Source organism: Daucus carota, chromosome 5 (genome assembly GCF_001625215.2).
Source record: "Daucus carota subsp. sativus chromosome 5, DH1 v3.0, whole genome shotgun sequence".
In the NCBI taxonomy this organism is placed as follows: Eukaryota; Viridiplantae; Streptophyta; class Magnoliopsida; order Apiales; family Apiaceae; genus Daucus; species Daucus carota.
The window spans coordinates 247,633-262,509 of NC_030385.2; the positions used below are offsets into that span (position 1 = coordinate 247,633).

The following is a 14,877-nucleotide window of genomic DNA, read 5'->3' on the forward strand; positions in this document are numbered from 1 at the left end:
GCCAGATTGCTACATACAGTATGAGCAAGTAAAAATGCATGTTAACTATGAGCAGGAGTGCAGGACGGATACGGCATGGGCTCGGGGCTTAAGAGCAAGTCCAACAATACTTTAAATTGATGTCTTAAATTAAAATTTAAGATGTTTGGATGAAATGTGTGCTCCAATAATATCCTAGTGGTGTTTTAAACCACCAGGACATCCAACAAATGCCTCATTTTTGAGACACTACTAAGTATGTCCTAAATCATTTTTCACAATAAAATATTAACTGCTCACCATTTGAATGCATCTCTCTCCTCTTACTTTTTCGCTTCCTTCCAATACTAATTCAAATAAATTATTAGTTTAATAATAAGGCATAATTATAAGGCATGTTGTTGGAGTTTATGTATCAAAAAGATGTCCTAAATCACGGGGACACTTTATTTTATTGTATTTATAAGGCATTTCCTAAAACATTGTTGGACTTGCTCTAAGCATCCAAAAATAAATGTAGCAAAATTAAAATTTTATACATATAAGCACCCCAACTTTTTTTAGCCATGTTTAATAGGTTTGATATGTATGAAGTTATACTTGACATTGAGAATCAACGTTTATAATTTTTTTTCTTTCATGGTATTTAAGCCTTAATAGGTAAAAATCATACAAACTTCAGCCTAAAAATGACAAATGATGGTTTTTTATCCAATTTAAGCGAATGGTCTGGAAACTCCGAAAGCATCACAAATATTAACAACTACAGTACTAATGAGTATAATTTACTGTGGAAGTGTCGCTTCCAAAAGCCATGTTCCAACTCAAAGTTTATGAAAGTAAATATTTAAGCCTGCAATCCCAACCATTACATATTTAGCAAAAAAATAAACTAATACAGTACATTATTATATATTTAGTGCAAATCCAAGAAGCATACAGCTGATCGCCTGGTCCGTATTATAAGACCCGAACCAATGCCACAAGAAATGAAGCAACTGTAGCATTAGTACAGCAGTACTGATATAGCAAAATATTACAAAAGCCTAACAACGACCATTTCAAACTAGTAAACCCGTAAACGTACAAAATAATTATTCTGAACACAAAACGTTGTAGTTTCTACACCGAGTACATAAGGTTGTCGATAAAAAATCAAGTCCTAAATTATTAGTAAAATATGTTTTCCTATTTGTTAAACCTGTACAAAAAATTTAGTACTTAAAATATAGACTCTTTGCTCGTCTTTAAACATACGACAAGAACATATGTTCAAATCAGTCGGCTACCAAGTGTTATTTCCTCGTCATCATAGCAACTTAATTAATGACCTTCATTTCTAGCCTTTTATGAACTTGAAAGTTGTTTAAGAACGACATAGCAACACTATTGTGCAATTTATCAGTGAATCTTGTGATTCATGCGAGGGAATAAGATAATCACTCACTTATATCCTATAAACTCAATAATAATATGCAGTTAAATGCATTGCAACTAGCATCCAGGAGCATTCTATACTACTTGCAGAATCAGATAGAATTATATAATGATTCCTATATCACTTGCCACCCCAGCTATATGTACTCAACATCACAAATAAAAGTACAACCAAAGATAATTATAACTTCCCTTAATACATACCGTATAACTTGCCTAGCCCTAAAATAATAAATTAGAAAACAAAAACGACATAACTTTGCAGAAAGTTTATTTTGGCAAGTGCATTTGGGTTGGAAAAGGAAGTGGCATGTCCTGATTTTGAATATTACCAAATGCTACTGAAGTGACCTTCAGGGAAAGTTATACAAATGCGCTAGAATGCTTTCTTGAGTACCTTATAGTAATACAAACTCAAAACTTGTCCCTGCCAAAAGGTAGATTCAAAATAAATTTCACAAATCAGTAAATTATAACTTTTTGATATAATGTTAACTCACAAAACTTACAAATTCTCTATTTTTGTTTTGATATCATTTGGTAAACAAATGTTAACTCACAAAAAGCTTAACCCCAAACTGGGCCTTAATATGGGACTTAGAACTGTGCAAGTCACAACTTCTCTAACCATCTTCCCACCATTAGCTAAAGTCATATTTGGGAGAAATTCTGGTATCAAGACCAACCTTAGCAGAATGGGAGCAGGCTTCCAGTTCTAAATGTTGAACAAGCAAGCGGTTCTCAAAAGGTGCTTGTTTCAGTTTGCTAGTACAAAAAGTTCATTGTCTTTTCGCCATCCATGTTAATCAGCAGTATTTGGCTAGGGCTCCTTATCAATGTTGAAATTTTATGTATACCATGCTCCCATCTGGTTGCTACTACAGTCAATAGAAACAAAAGTGTTCACTGATTTTGAAATAGTTGGCACTACCAAGCTTAAAAAACAATACAATTCATGTTACTGATTTGCTAAAAAGAAGAAGGCTCGCCTCTTATGGTACATCGAAGTTACACAATGTCACATTATTTGCCTAATAAATATGCTTAACATGAACAATCTTAAAACCTTGCAAGGGGGAAATTCACAGATCACAGGGAGATAAATTTACCCTGATGCATGATGCTTAAAAGCAAAAATGCGACGCGAGCTTCTTTTTGTGCAAAATTGATGATATAGAATGTGATCCACTAGCTGTACTTATCAGGGTCGTCCTTGCTCCGGATTAGAGGAACTCCATCTTCCCTCCAGATAATCCGTTCTTCGCACAAAGCTGCAGCTATCTCCACATATACTTGATGTTCCTGACAAAGAATTTACTTTGTTAGTAAAATGTGAAAGAGAAAGGTTAGGAGCCATTATGACTTTAATTTCATTACTGAGGTGCTCAAAATTCGAAGACCTCTTGAAGAACTCTTGCAGCCAGCTCCTCTGCCGTATCAGTAGGAAGCACTGGAACGACTCTCTGGGCAAGGATACGTCCAGTGTCATAATGTTCATCAACAAAATGGATTGTGGGCCCTGAGTATCTATCTTAACACACATCAAATAAAATGGATAAGTCATAAGTCCTCTGAATGCTTCCAACGTAGGTGGTTCTAAACTACTGTTTGTGCAGATATATTGAACTCCACAATTTTTAAAGTAAAAGCATTCCTAAGAAACTTTTTACAGTTATTCTGCAAGGAAACTAGTTTATTTAGTTCTGTTTTCTAGTCATACAGAAATATACTATGTTAGTCTGGCTTTTTATTTTTTGCCTCATGCACTTGTGTAGCACAGCATAATACGAAAGAAAACTAGTTTATTAAGTTAGTTCTGTTTTCTAGTCATACAGACATATACGATGTTAGTCTGGCTTTTTATTTATTGCCTCATGTACTTGTGTAGCACGGCATAATACGAAATTTTGAGCAACTAAAAGACCATGAAGAAGTGAAAGGAAAAAGAGGAGCAAAAAATAAAAGGACGAAATCCCTTCAGTATTGATGTAAAGACGTGTGTTGGAAACAAAATTTTCATATAATATGTTTAAGAATATACCACTTGTTAATACGTGAAGTCTTCTAAAAAACTACACTAACATGTTATATTTGAGTGTTATGTTTTTGCTACAATATGTTATCCAATACACTTCTTTACTATAAAATTGTAATATTTCCACTCACCCATGTCCACAAAAAAAAAAAAAAAAGAATAGGTCCCTTGTAGCCAATGTCTAAAACTATTGAGTTATGACAGTGTCCCCCACTCCATACCCCAGCCCGATCAACATAGAATATACGTAGAACAATAAAATAAAACGTGGGTGAAGTCTTATAATTCATAAACCAAGTATCAGGGACTAGCATGAATTTTAATGGTATCATAAAGCATAACTTTCAACATGTTTACTTGACAAAATGTGTGCCAAAAACATTGAGAGTGAAAGTGTTAAACATCTCAAATCATTACACTCCAACTATGTAAGACACATAAAAAAGAAGCATCTGACTAAAATTTGCACATAAGCAAGAACTGAGGGAAAGTTAGAGAGAAGAAAATGTCTCTTGTGACGGAAAGACTAAATTTCACAAAAGACAAGTCATACCTTACTCCAGAAGCAATGACAGCCCTATGCACCTTCATGCCATAGTAATCTTTACCTCCAAAAGATGGAAGAAGAGAGGGATGGATGTTTAGTATGGACTTCGGATAAGCACGAATCAACTCAGCTGGTATAAGCTTCAAATATCCAGCTAACAGAATATTGTCGACTTTACACTTCCTGTTTAACAAATAAAATCTATTACCAACAAAACAATGTTGCACTGATACATCAGTATCATGGTTCTGCCAAAATAAAATTTACAAGAACATATCACTATATATATCTACACTACTAGAAAAAGTAGATACAACATTGGGGCTTTAACATCAATTATAAAAACCACCGATGTTGAAATTTTTTCTAACATCGAAAAACTGATGTTAAAGAGCACTTTAGACATTAGTATTTAAAATGACTGATATCTTATCTTCAATTTAAAAATGAAAAAAAACACGCGGCTTTTGTTCCCCCTTTTATCACACCAAAATATACCACCTTTTTCACAAACATTCCCCCTTAACCAGTTACCCAAATAATTTCAGCCCCCTTTCCCTCTTTCTCTGTAATGACTCTCATCCCCATCTCGTCTCTCTCTTACCTCTCATTTTCTCTCTCAATCTCCCTTCCATCTTTCGATCTCTCTCACTATCTCCCTATTTCTTCTCCCTCCACGTCTCTCTCTCACCATCGATATCAAACACACTAACTCTATCTTAATTCCGTTTAATTTATAAAGAAGACCCGGAAGGAAGTACTAGCTCAAAGAAGGCCGATTGGATTTACAAAGTCGCTCGGAGAATCTCAATTGGTTCGAGTGGATTTGAGAGTTTCAAAGGGTTCAATTGGGTTTTTTTGGTTTGGATTGGTTCAATTGGGTTTTAGGGTTTCAATTAGTAAGACAGGTCTCCGTTTCTCTATCTCTATCTCTTTCTTCATGGTATATATCTTAGTGCATCTTCTTCTTTATCTTTTTATTTTATCTTAGGTTACAACATAGTTGATGGTTTGTTTGATTATTTCGTCTGAAATTTATAGGGTCTCTTCTCATATATAACCCCTTGCAGCTTATTCTGTAAGTTCATACTATCTTTTATCTACGTGCATATTTATAATGCAGCCATCTGCTTTTAATTTCTTTCCACTACTGTGAAACATTCAGGACTGCTATTGCTATTGTTGTTTCCGTGTTTGTGCTATTTCTGTTTAATAATTTATCTCCATATCTGCTTGGATTATGATTAAAAAAAAATGTGGATTCTTTATATTGAAGTATAATTCTGGTATGAGAAGAATTTACATTCTGACGTGCATTACATGAGTAGAGATTATGTCTCTGGCTTTGTATTGGCGGAATGTAAATTAACTTGGTAGAGGTTTTCGATGATGACAACCGTTAACTCTTACACAATAGAGTGATTACAGTATCTCTGGCGAGTTTCTCAGTAGATTATATCCATACGAATCCCTTGATAGTCCTCGAGTAGTTCTTCTGTATCAGGGATCTGGAATACATTACGCTATGTAATAAAAGAATGCAGTTCTTTAGAATTCGACTTTAATATTAATGTTGAATGGAAAGATACTAGTTCTTTTAATATAATATAAACAGATTGAATTTAGATTATATATACGTATATATGTATTGAACTTGTAAAACTAATTATCGGAGTCCGATAATTCAGTGTACAGCTGGATCATGACACCTTCATTGAATTTAGATTATATACACGTATGTTATTAAATTATCAGAGATGGGCCGAGTCAAATATAGTGCTGATGTTAATATTATTTTATTTTTACCAGGATCTGGTGCAGAGTATTGTTATGACACATTTCATGCAAATAGGAGAACTAAAGAGCAGGAAGAAAAGAGAAAAGAGGTTTTAGCAACAGCAAGTGGAGCTCTTGATTTTGGAAAGCAGCTGTCTGGGTATAGAAATATGCATATTGATTGAGGTCCTTAATTTTGACAGCGATTTCATTCAGTATATACTTAATTGTGTTATTTCTGTGCATTATTCTTTCATATCTTGTGCATAACTGCTATAAAGATATAATGGAATCATATGTTACAACCAAGCTTATTACGGCGCCAAGTCGAGCCTTGGCGCCCGGATACCTTGGAATCGACTAGTCGACAAGTCGCCCGACTAGTCGTAAAAAGTCGACAAGTCATTCTTATACATATTTTTACTAGATTTAATATATAAAATATAGTTGAACACACATCAGTTTATAGTTTGAATCAAAAGTAAAAGATAATAAGCTACAGGGAGATGTATGCGACGTAGCAGATTGTTAGTTCACGTATAAATTGAAGCCAGAAAGTAGTGATAGGAAAGAAATAATAATGTGAAGTTGAAATGATACAAAGATTAGGGATATACTTATATGTTGAAAATGATACATATATTACATAGCCTGGAGCCAACAAGTAGTGACAGGAAGGAAATAATAATGTGAAGTTGAAATGATACAAAGATTAGGGAGACACCGATATGTTGAAAATAAGTCGCCAGACTAAATAAGTCGTTGCTTGACTTTTTCTATAAAACGACTTGTCGACTAGTCGTCGACTTGATAACAATGGTTACAACCTAGAAAGCGTAAGTGTTCCTTTATCAGTTACTTGGTGGCTATTTAACATCGGTATTATAGTATCAGCTAAAATGTACTGCCTGAACAATTTTCCATTATCTATTCACAATTAGCTATATCTTGGTAGAAGGAATCAGTCATCTATGTCATGATTCACTAGAATCATAAAATTATATCATGTTGTTCTTAGACCAGTATATCAGCTAAAATTGGTCGCTCCCGTTTCTACAAATTGTTGTCTTACTGATTTGGTTGCATAATATCAACTTCATTATACATTTTCTTTTGATTGATACAGAAATTATCCTTTCTGTTTGCAAAAATTCCACCATGTATGCATGATTTTATATACAAAAGGAATTCTTTTTCTTATAGGATTGTAATAGAAGAATGTCAGTGTATTCTTCACAAAAAAAAAAAAAAGCTGTTTATTAATTTATAAGGTTGTGCCTTGTGCGACCATTATATATAATGTGGAGATTTAACCTCTGCAGATTATCAAAAGTGCACACGAGCAGGGGGTGGATCCCATATCTATGAGTGCTGAGTTTGGTCAAGAATTTTTGATTGACATAGCCGATCTACTACCCAACGGCCGTGAGTTTCAGATCACATGAAACAGATTAAACATATGATATCTAAGGTGTGTTTTCAGATTGATACACATCACTATTGTCCCACTATTTTTTAAAAATAAACAATCTCAAAATTCTCTACATTAGTCACAGTAGGTTCACCTTATGTGTCTGCTGTCTTCATATTTTGGTTCTAACCTTAGGACAATCTACAACAATCATTGTTGTAACTTTTTTCTGTCAAGTAGCTCCGCCGATGTATGCAGCAGAGGTCTTCCGGTTTTGCTTTTCATGGCTTATAGCTTGTTTTATGTGATTTTTTTTTCCTCATCAAATTTATTTTCTCTTATTTAACATTAAAATTGTCCAATGTAGAAGTGACCACTAAGTGGCGAGACAGGTAATTTGGTGGACTAGTGATCTTGTTAGATGCGGAAGAGTGGCACATGTGGTTAATATAAATAAATCTTTGTTATAAATATGTTGTTTATTGCTCGATTATGTATCAATTTATTTATTTATTCTGATGTTCTTTTATACTGCTTATCCAGTTTATATCATAATGGACTTGTTTAATATGCTTGCAAATGATAGTGCACTTAGGTTTACTATTATTTTCGTTGATGTCACAGAAAGAAGCAGAAAAAAGGAAAACTTGGAGTAGTGGTCAGGAAAGTGCAAGCAGAACGCAATAAGGACACAGTTGCAGGTACTTAAACAATTGGTGTTAGCTATTTTTTGCTTCTTTTTTTTTTTATTAATTGCAGACCTATGTTGTATCACTGTATAGATAAGAGGATAAATAATTAATAGGTTAATAATTACTAACCTATTAGCATGAAAAAGGGATCAGTTAGTTTTGCACCTGAAAACCTTTGTCCGCCTTGGCGTCCTCAGGAATCTCATTTGTCAAAAGTCAAGACCCTGAGAGTTTAGTTGTCAATATCATTGCGGAGAAACTCGGTAAGTCTCCTGCACAAGTTGCACTATGATGGGGATACTGAATTACATACATAATTCTTTAGACAATATGATTAGTAATTAAGGTTTAACTCTATAAGCCACCAACATATATAGACTGTGACCATGACGTGTCTTTTTTGATTTTGCTCTGGTGCAGAACCTTGATATTTCTTCTCAAAATATATTGGCATAATTTGTCTGGCAAACTCCGGAAAGCAGTGTGAGGGGCTCTCCACCAATTGGTCACTCTAGTAAATACGTTGGTCTGCCTGTAGCATCATCTTGGTACAGATTTAACTGTTTAGCCCCCCTCCCCCCTCTATCTTTCTATATCTGTTAATTTATTATAAAATTCAATTTATTCGAATTAAATGCTTCTCAGGGGAGCAGGGCCTCAAATAGGCAACCATCACCAACAAGCAAGAGCTTACCTTCTAAGCAAAAATATGATATATGTGGCATTTCAGTCCCATTTTCAATGGCAGTACTAAACAATTTTGAAGAACAAATTGATCTTCCTACATACCTCGTGCAACTTAGATTTTCGGGTGTTTCAGATGCAACTTATATACTCTGTAGTTGGTTCTGAGATCTTGGTTGATATGTATAGATGTTGGATTTGGTTAATGTAGTGATATGCTAGATTTTTGGATTTAGGTAATAATAAGTGGTATTTGGGTACATTTCTTTAATTTGAGTTTTTCGGGCACATATATACAGGAATACTACATGTTAAAATGTATCGATGTTTAATGGCTTTTTAACAACGGTGACACCAAGAATAACGATGCCTTATAAATATTTGATATTAAATTAATTATAAAGATTAATGTTAGAAAGATATTTTACATCCGTTCTATGAAAAAACCCAATGTTTTAAAACTCATTTCAGAAAAGAAAATGATATCTGAGGTGACTTTGACATCAATATTCAAATTCAAAGAGATATTAAAAGGGCTATTAACATCCGTCCTTTTTGGAGACAATACTTGATGTATATTTAACATCATTTTATTATCAAAGATAACTGTTATTTTAAATATAACGATGTCTTATTTATATTTGATACTCCCTCCGTTTCAATTTACATGTCCACTTTCAAAAAAACAAATTGTTTCAAATTACTTGTCCACTTCAACTTTCAATACAAAATCATATTTCCAAAGTCAATTCTACTCCACATATCTCTTATTTATATTTCCTAGATCAATATCACTCCACATATTTTGATCATTTAATGCAATTAATTTGTGAACAACCACTTTGCTTAAACTGTGTGATTTTTTTAAAGTGGACATCTAATTTGAAACGGAGGGAGTATTAGACAAGTTTTACAATCTGATGTTAGAATGTAATTTTAATCAGTTCTTATCTTGAAAACAATGTTAAAGAATTTATTTACATCAGCCACCTTCTATATAGACGGTTTCTACTGTCTTTCTAACATCACTTTTTTAGAAAAAACGATGCATATGGTTCATATTACGATGTGACTTATGTGTTGAAGCCTTGAAGGGGTCCTATATCTCGTAATAATAAATTATTCATGTTGAAACGAAGTAATATATTTGTAATATTTCAGCAAAAGACATCAAATTTTTTGAGAAAAATGATGTTTGATCCTACAATTGGCATTGGGTTAGGACTGATGTCTAAAGACCATATATATAACATCACACTCGAAGACATTGGTCGAAATTTACAGAGACATCGGTGTTTAAACGGTGTCTAATGCATATCTATAGTAGTGCTACTACATAGCATTAACTTATAAAAGTTAATTCTGCAAGACTCCAAAAAACTGAATTAGTAAGGAATAAACTAAAATATGATGAAACAAGAGCATGGTAATACTAAATAGTGTCTTTACAGAAGGTTTGCCTAAAACTAAACTGAACAAAAAAGCAGTGATTAGTGAACTACTAGAAAACTATTAACACTAGCCACTGAAGGTTAAACGCATAAAAATGCCTATGCAATATATTTGTCAGTGAAGAAGAAACGGACCTCAGAGCATTTGCGAGATCATGTGGAGATAAACCTTCAGATCCACTTTTTGTTTTAGGGAATACAATGACAGGTATTCCCTTCTTTCTTGCATAATTTGCACCTCCACATTCTGCGAGAAAAGAAATTAATTAGTGAAGAACATATCATCAATTGACCCATTTTCGGATACATCGTATCCGACTTGAGTGAGGAGCATAATTTAAAGCTGGTATACTATCAATGATAAAGGAAGAAATCAACACTTCTAGCAGTCCAAGAAAAATACTATTGTGGTAATAACAAGTATACACAACAGTGGCTAAGTCAATGAATTGTTTGAATGGCGGAAAGTAACGATCCATTCAAAACTAGACAGTGGGTAAGAGTTAAGTTGTTTCGGCTCATGGATGTCCTCTAAACTCTAATCACGCCAAGCCGAACTGTTATTACCTTATAACCTGACTGTCAATATGACTGTTAAAAAGCAACGTAAACAAAGATGTCCAAGTTCCGACTTCTGAAAAGACAAATGAAGATAGATATCAAATGTAACTAACCATAAACTTTGTTACAAAAAAAATGGTCTATTTGGAGACTCGTTATTAATACATAGTTGAAACTGCATACTGCGCCTACTATCTAGCTCGTGACAAAAAAAACCCTTCATCATTATCCACACACATCCATTTTTGTTTTTGCGGACTACAATAACAACTAGACACATACATCATACATGTATAATCCAAAATGAGCCAAAGAAATCATAAATCAACACTGCAACTCCAACTATGCAATCATGTATCACTGTTGGTGCAAAAGATCACACAATGACTGGCTAAAATACTCTGTATCAGATCTCGTAGAAACCTGATCAATGCTGATAATATTTCTTATCAAGCTATAAATTTGACTAAATTATTCATTACGTGCTCTCACACAGCAAAGAGATAAAATATTCATATTGAGAGGCAAGAATAAATATTAGTCTACTGTGAGCAATGCAAGCTTTGTGAGAATTAGACTATAATATTTCATCAAACGCTAAAAAAAAAAAATGAAAACATCCACACACAAAAATTCTAGATTGCAAGAAACTTGCCAGCTTTACTTGCCACCAAAACAGCAATATCCCCGTTAATTCTTCCATCAAGAATGGCCTCGTGAATAGACCGAAAATTCGAACCACCCCCGGATACAAAAACAGCCAGCTTTTTCCTGCCGACCCCTTCTCCCAATTCGTCACCGCCATCACAACCCATCTTTGCTTTTACAAAACAGCTGCTTCTCAAACTTACACCCTTCTTCAAAGAGGTTCCAAATTGTGGAACAAACGAAAGATTGGGACTTTTACATGAAACCCGAGTTGGGGATCGAGGAAAGATTTTTGCCAGAAAGTTTGGATTTATAGAGTTTAGAGTTGTGGAAAAATGAGGATTTATGGCTTGAGCTTCCATGAAAAAGTAACGGCAGCTCCGGATGAAGGGAGAATAAGGTCTTTGGTCGGACCGCCGTAATGAATGATCGTTGTTCGGGAAAGACTTGATTTGCCCTGGCGTGTCTCGTTTGTTCTCTGGCTTGGGCGAATGTGGTGAGCGAGTTCGTCGGATGATAAAATAATATTTATCAACGATTTTTCCGAAATTTATCGGAAATTGGTGTTTTTTAGAAATTTATTATGATTTTATTATATATTAGCCCATATATATTATTTTTATATTTGAGCTAACTTGTTAAGTAATTTGTTACATAATTAAAGATAAACTTTAAAAATCACAATTTGTAGCAAATTTTACGCATGACAATCTTTAATTTAGTAAAGTTTATCTTTAATTATATAACAAATTACTTAATTTAAATTAATAACATGACAATATGACAATCGCTGGTATCACAATTTGTGATAGTTATCCGTGATTGCATAGTTGCAACTTTATATCATTTCAACTAAATCATCGTAAGAAAACCAACATTCATTTTTAAAATTTGAAGTGTCAGAAACTGAACTCAACTATTTCGAAAGTTATGCCTTGTGCAGATAGTTGGGAGGGAGACTGATAAAATGGAGACCAATAAGGATTCCAATTAACATAACTTGTTAATGAGTATCAACGTTAACAACACCATGCTCAAAAATAAAATTTCAAATAATAATTTGGCATAAATAGCTTATCCCAATCCCCAATTTGAACTTTATTCTTACCCTCGACCTCCTTCACTTCCACATCTTTGTATCCGTTCTCTTTATTCTTACCCTCGACCTCCTTCACTTCCACATCTTTGTATCCGTTCTAAGACGAACACGGCAGACAAAATTCAAAATTCAAAATGCTCAAAACTGCAAACAAGTTGAAGTACGTAGCTAGTTTATCCCTGTTCAAGTTATTGCTTTTAAATATCTGTCACTCACATCATCAACCACGTTCACTATCGTCATGCTTCGAAGTAGCCGGAAGATGATGAAAACCACGTGAAAGTGGTGCCTAATGACTTCATTCCAGCTGAACTCTCCGAGTATAAGAAGTCTAGCAACCCTACCAATATAAACATGTCAGCCACTCCAAATACACCGTATTGGAATCCTAACCACAACTCATTCATGAGGAGTGGGTTGGAAGAGTCCACCATGTTATGATGGACAGCTACACGCTTGCATCTTGTCTCCACATATCCAGCCACTATGTCCAACTCCAATACGCTGGAGTTGTCGGATTTTCTATAGGAAATCCTATCAAATTTTTGGGACACAAAAGCGGTCGTGTAAGGGCACTGCAAAAAACATGACAATGAGTAGAATTACCAGGATGGGTGAGCTAGGGACGTGAATTCCAAGAACATTTTTGTCCAGGGTGTTCGCTTGTTGGATTGTTAAAGTTTGGAGTTGAGTCAAACATGTGTTGAGGAATATGGTGCTTGCAATAATTGGGAGCATTGGCACAACTATTTTTACTTCTTCGACTTGTATCACTATACACATTAACCTAGCGTCCCTAAATTATAGGTTGTTTATTATCTAGATCCCTAACCTATTATTTGTAATAATGCGATCGTTAAACTTTCAAATTTTTCTGATTCGGATCCTTCTGTTAAAAGTCAACTTATACCCGTTAGTCAATGCTTACGTGGCAAATACAAAAAATTAAAATTAAAATAGTATTAGCTAATCCATCACAACAATATTTTCTTCTATCACCATCCTCTCTTCTTGATCTCTCTCTCCCTCCCTAAGATATGCAGCGGAAGAATTGAAGAGAGAAAACAAACAGAAAACCCATCAATCAGACCTATTAATACACTTTTTGTTGCCAAGAAAAGAAAGCACGATACACTTATTTGCATTATACACACACACAAATGTTGTGTGTATCTCTGTGCGAGAATGTAAGTATGTGTGTATATATACTCCACCACTTGTTAATATATGTAAGTATGTGTGTACACTCCCCCGTTTCTCTAGGTACAAGATCAAGAAGAGCGGATGGTGATGGTGATGGTGATGGAGGTGAGTATTGTTGTGATGAGTTTCTGATGAGTCCGCTATTATTGTTTTAATTTTTATTTTTTATATTTGGCACGTAAGCATTGACTAACGGATGTTAGTTAAGTTGACTTTTAACGGAAGAATCCGAATGAGAAAAGTATGAAAGTTTAAGGATCGTATTAATGTAAAAAATAGGATAGGGACCTAGATAATAAACAGCCTATAGTTCAGGGACGTTAGAATTCATCATCCCTATTTATAACTAATATACAAATAGAAATCCAAAATTAAGTAGGATTCAGTCAAAATTCGTAGTTGACTTTTCTGCTCTGTTCTCGGGCTTTTCTAGTTGGACTTGGTTTGTTGGGCCACTTCTAAATTAAAGGAAATTCCAAGAGCTTCGCGTGGGCTGTAAGAACGTCCAAATCCGACATCCTGGGTAGAACCCAATAAATCCGAAATTTAGTAGAATTAAACATGAATTCAAAGAGTTATTATATTACCATAAGTCAAACACCCTTTGAGAGAGTTATTTGCTTTGCTTTGTTTTTTTTAATAATAACTAGCTTATAACCCGTAATTTTTCAATAATTTTGTAAATTTCTATTTTCTGTATATTTAAAAGGTTGGGGGGAAAAATATTTATCAAGATGTCGAGTGGTTGATGTTCAAGATCTTAACCACTTTTATGTTTGGAAGATTACGGTGTTGTAGTAGAAGTTGAAGATCCCGCTCTGCATAATATTTTTGAGTGATTTTTATTTGTATTGAAGGGTTTATATGTAATATTAACTTTTATTACGGTATCTTCACGTATTTCTCCTAAGTGTTTTGATACATATTTGTATTACATGATTTTATATCTGTGACGCCAACTTTTATTACATATATTTATAAATGTGTTTTATATTAGAACCATGATATTTAACATAATTTATTTATTTATTTAAAAATATATACGATTGTAGAAATAAATTTGATAGACATAATTTGTTTTGGATTAAGAAAAGTAATCATAAATAAGCAAGTAAAAGGCAAAAACTCTGGTGTGAATGTCACATCCGGACTCCCATCTATAATCACTTATGAACACATTTGTGAAGTTTTTTCTCGGCCAAGATCTTTCTATTTTTTTCCCGCTTATTAAAGTAAAGTTTTTTCCCGTATGTGCCAATCAAGTAATAATTTTTTACAAAACATTTTTTATTTATTTATTATGTGAGAATTAAATTCGGCTTGTTAATTGAAATATTATGAACAATTTTTTTTG

The 14,877-nt window shown here is 33.8% G+C and overlaps 1 protein-coding gene across 8 annotated transcripts; it reads right to left on the minus strand.

Moving 5' to 3' along the window:
* Positions 1-1,513: 1,513 nt before the first annotated feature.
* LOC108219883 (phosphoribosylglycinamide formyltransferase, chloroplastic) lies at positions 1,514-11,735 on the minus strand. 8 transcript variants are annotated; one of them, XR_001806626.2, is made up of 7 exons: positions 11,229-11,732; positions 10,148-10,259; positions 4,005-4,181; positions 2,817-2,943; positions 2,526-2,718; positions 2,103-2,294; positions 1,514-1,843 (listed from the first exon to the last, which is right to left on the minus strand). XR_001806626.2 is itself a non-coding variant. In XM_017393443.2 (5 exons), the coding sequence occupies exons 1-5, from the start codon at positions 11,581-11,583 to the stop codon at positions 2,605-2,607; spliced, it is 885 nt and encodes a 294-aa protein (XP_017248932.1). In that variant the 5' UTR covers positions 11,584-11,732; the 3' UTR covers positions 2,353-2,604. The 8 variants fall into 8 exon arrangements, 1 of the variants encoding a protein (XP_017248932.1); XR_010292229.1 differs by having other exon boundaries at positions 1,977-2,294; XR_001806625.2 differs by having other exon boundaries at positions 1,926-2,294.
* Between the last annotated feature and the right edge of the window lie 3,142 nt (positions 11,736-14,877).

What these genes read in the sequence shown, in the direction of transcription:
- LOC108219883 (XM_017393443.2), bottom strand. Translation starts at nt 11,583, where the DNA reads ATGGAAGCTCAAGCCATAAATCCTCATTTTTCCACAACTCTAAACTCT. An exon ending in TTTGGTGGCAAGTAAAGCTG is followed by an intron (nt 10,260 to 11,228) that starts GCAAGTTTCTTG and finishes CTTTTCTCGCAG; the next exon opens with AATGTGGAGGTGCAAATTAT. An exon ending in GATCTCGCAAATGCTCTGAG is followed by an intron (nt 4,182 to 10,147) that starts GTCCGTTTCTTC and finishes TTTGTTAAACAG; the next exon opens with GAAGTGTAAAGTCGACAATA.